Below are 3,818 nucleotides of genomic sequence, written 5' to 3' on the forward strand. Positions count from 1 at the left end.
TTTGATTGATAACCTATTTATGTATGTTTATTAAGAATGAACGCTTAATTTTCATGCATGAATTTGACGCTAGAATATAAGTGAGTTTCACGTAATAGTTATGAACTTATATTCACAAGTAGTGGAGGTTGCTTATAAACAATCGTGTTAAACATATTCTTGGCATAAGTTTCATGCAATCATAGTAACGAATGCCTCGTCAACACTTAAAGTTTTCATGATGCTTAATGATTCTTGCTTGTATCTCTATTATGCAATTCATGTAGGGAACTTGTGAGGAATACTTTGGATTGTCGTATGCAATCATCCAATTCATTAACTTAAGGAAAACTTGACGGTTAATTTAAGCGGACCTAATTAACCCGGGGCGTTGAGAATTCATGGTTTATTGAAAAGCAATTAGACATCGTTTTGTATGCAAGTATAACATATGTGGAGATGAACCCCTTAGTTAGCTTCCCATCCATTCATTTCCGTCAAATCCATATTTACAATTTGTTTTGTTTCCAAGTTTCCATTTTTAGTTTAAAGTCGTCCAAATCCAATCCCCCTTTACTTTATTGTTCAATTTAGTTAGAAATCAATTTAGTTTGTGTTTTTAAAGCATTTTGAGTCTTTTGGTTTGTCTTAGTGTTTTAACGTTTAGTTTCACATTCTTTGAGTCTAGTTTAGTGTTTTATCTTGTTTTTACGTTTTTGAAGTCAAATCCAAGTGGTTAACAATCCCTCCTAATCCCCGGTCCAGAACGATCCCTACTTACATCCATACTACAATTGTCAAAAAGAGGGTTTAATTTGTGCGTGTATAATTCTCGCATCAGTACTCGGCACCAATTCCTGGCCGACTTGAACCTTGTTAAGTACTCCATCGGAGATTCGTCGGATGCTTGAGCCATCCTGGCCAAGGATGACACGGACATCTCCATCCCTGGCCGATAGAATTGTTCATGGAACTTTTCGACCAACTCCTCCCAACTCTGCACAGAATTGGGTGGAAGATTAATGTACCAGGCGAAAGCGGAGCCTGTCAATGAAAAATTAAACAAACGTAGTTTGTAGAAGTCGTTATTGACGTCTCCACACTGCGCTGTGAGACGAGCCACATGTTCTAATGAGGACAAAGACGATTCCCCGGCGAAGAGGCTGAAATCAGGGATCTTAAATCCTCGTGGGTATTCAAACCTTTCTACGTAAGCCGGGTATGGATGAATGAATTTTGGAAACTTCAACCCTTTCTTCAGGGCCGAATCAATCATTCTCTGGACCTCGGTCATATTCACGGAAGCGGCTTCTTCTCCCTGGCTTAGTCCCTCGAATCTATTTCCTGGTCCTCTTCTTTCTAAGGTGACTGGTCGAGCGGACCCTCTCTCGGCTGGTATGGGCACGTTCGTCGAGAGCTGCCGAGGTTGGCCGACCTGGCCATCTTCGAAGGCTTTACTAACTAATATTTCAAGCATTCTGGTCTGTGTATCGTTGTTACTTCGTATTGCTTCTAGCAAATCATTCATCTTTTGACCAATCGACTGCTCGACCTGACAATACTGCTCATTAAGTCATCTCCGAAGAAATGACCTAGTCGGTGGATCAGAGCCTTCTCCTCCATTGTCGTCGTAATCTTCCACTATCCCCTCCACAAGCATACCCGTCGTTTGATTCAGGATCGCCGCATTGTGAGGTTGCCCGCCGAGACAGATTTCATTTTCTCGGCGTGTCACACTTGTAGCCTCGGGTGGCGCAGCAATGATTGGATTTTTTGCTAGGTGCGAATCCTGCCCAAGGCCTTGCACTGGTAAGTCAGCTGTTGACTTTCCCATGGTTGTTTCTTCTTGGTAGACCGTGTCTCAATGGTCATGAACTCCGAAGGTTTAGCACAATAGTCCCACTGGGCGTGCCAAAATGTTGACTCTAAAAATTACAAAACCTACGTGGCGCGCAGGCCGAGTAACTAATGAGCTAACTACGTCCTTTGGTTGAATGCGGGGCGTGCCAACTCGTCGGCCGAGCTCGGCCGAAGAGTAAAATTTGATGTTGTCGCGTTGGGTGCGCTGTTGACTTCTGTATCTTGCGATTGCGACCAAGGAAGGAACGCTCTCAGTCTCTGGGTTCTATAGCCTGAAGACAAGGCTATTAATTCTACGGAGTTCACAAGTCGTCGGAGCCTGATTCGGTCACTGTGATTATATTCGTAAAAGTATAAGCACGCCGAATCGAGATCAAACTATATGGGCACAGGTACTCAAATGTGATGTATGTCTTGATGGTAAACGTAGTTCGGCCGTCGGAATGCCGAACCCTGAAGCTTACTTGCGAGTATCCAATCATAAAACCACTCGGCGTCCAATGCACCGAGCAATGCAATTCGTAACACCCTACTATGCCGGAAAGGCTTAGTAAGATGACCTCTACCAACAATGACTCGAAAATCCTTCTCGGTCGAGACTTAGATAGATAATCGGTCGACCTCGACGCGGTGCTGTTTATCCAAACTGAAGGTGCGCCTCGGTCGGCTGATTCTGCGGCAGCAGTGCTGTTTATCCAAACTGAAGATGCTCGCCGGGTACTTCCATAGTGCTGTTTATCCAAACTGAAGGTATGTCGGCAGGTAAAAGAAAAGGGAAAAATCTCAAGGTGTTTGAGAGGTTTTACGCAGGGCAATTGTATGCTGAGTTGAAGGTCCTTTCTATTACGTGATTTCTTGTATTTATAGCACCCTATTCCTTGAGATCAATTCGCGCTCTGATTCGGATTGGGAGTCCTTGTCCCATTTCACCTCTAACTCGGACAACCCAACTCCTACTGGGATTCTGAATTTTCCTCCCTTTTGGGGTTTTATTCCTCGCTGGTCGAGAATCCTGGTCATACCAGGATTTCCTCGACCTTTCCTATTCATCTGGACTACTGAGGATAGGATCTGGCCAACCCTGCCAGCTGGCCCAAGTTTCATTATTCGGCCCACGGTATTTGTCGTTACCTTGGGCCCAGCACATCCTGCTGCCCGGCCCAATAATATTTTGGGCCCAAACAATAACATAACACATTAATACACTTAAGATTATCTATCATCAACGTTTGCCTTTTCGGCATCATATATGCTCAACCAAATCCTTGTAGAGTGTGTCATGACCTTGAGGAGCTTGAATTCTATTTAAACGTCTCATATACTCACTCAGTGTGACCCTATCCTGTTGGGTGTCGTATGTGGTTGTAGCGAGATATTCAACATCTATTGTCATGGCTCTGGCATATGGTGGTTGGTCATCATCCGCATCTTCGTCAAAATCTTCCTCAATTTCAACGTACTCATCTTTCACAATCATGTTGTGCAAAATTATGGACATCAGCATGATTGAATAAAGGTCTTCCACATTACACAAACATGCAACCCCTTTAACAATGGCGTATCGGACTTGTAGGATCGCAAATGCTCTCTCGACATCCTTCCTGTAAAACTCTTGTTTCTGCGAAAATAATTTCTTCTTTGCACTATTGGGATAAGAATAACTTTTCACAAAGATAGACCAACTAGGATAAATACCATCAATTAAGTAGTAACCTAGTTCATGTCTATTATCATTTACTTTGTACGTCCATTCCATTGACAACATCATCGAACAGAAGAAAAGACCAAAGAATGTTGATATCATTATTTGATTAAAAGTCTTGATTGTATCCATGTGTTGTAATATACCACGGCCTCAAGCACGATGGTTGACTTGTTGTGACAGCCCTTGAATTGGCTAGCCTAAGCAGTAGGACAATTCTTCCACTCCTAATGCATACAATTGAGACTTCCTATTATGCCAGAGAAGCCTCTTTTGT

The 3,818-nt window shown here is 43.0% G+C and overlaps 1 protein-coding gene across 1 annotated transcript; it reads right to left on the reverse strand.

Moving 5' to 3' along the window:
- Positions 1–3,082: 3,082 nt before the first annotated feature.
- Positions 3,083–3,595, reverse strand: LOC125480890. The gene has a single exon (XM_048592126.1). It carries the CDS (start codon positions 3,593–3,595, stop codon positions 3,083–3,085), a length of 513 nt encoding a protein of 170 aa, XP_048448083.1.
- Positions 3,596–3,818: the final 223 nt, after the last annotated feature.

Source organism: the organism of the source record quoted next, unplaced genomic scaffold (assembly GCF_019419815.1).
Source record: "Pyrus x bretschneideri cultivar Hongxiangsu unplaced genomic scaffold, Pyrus_bretschneideri_v1 Contig37, whole genome shotgun sequence".
Classification (NCBI taxonomy): Eukaryota; Viridiplantae; Streptophyta; class Magnoliopsida; order Rosales; family Rosaceae; genus Pyrus; species Pyrus x bretschneideri.

Excerpts from the sequence above, each read along its gene's own strand:
- LOC125480890 (XM_048592126.1), bottom strand. The coding sequence starts at position 3,595 with ATGGAATGGACGTACAAAGTAAATGATAATAGACATGAACTAGGTTAC.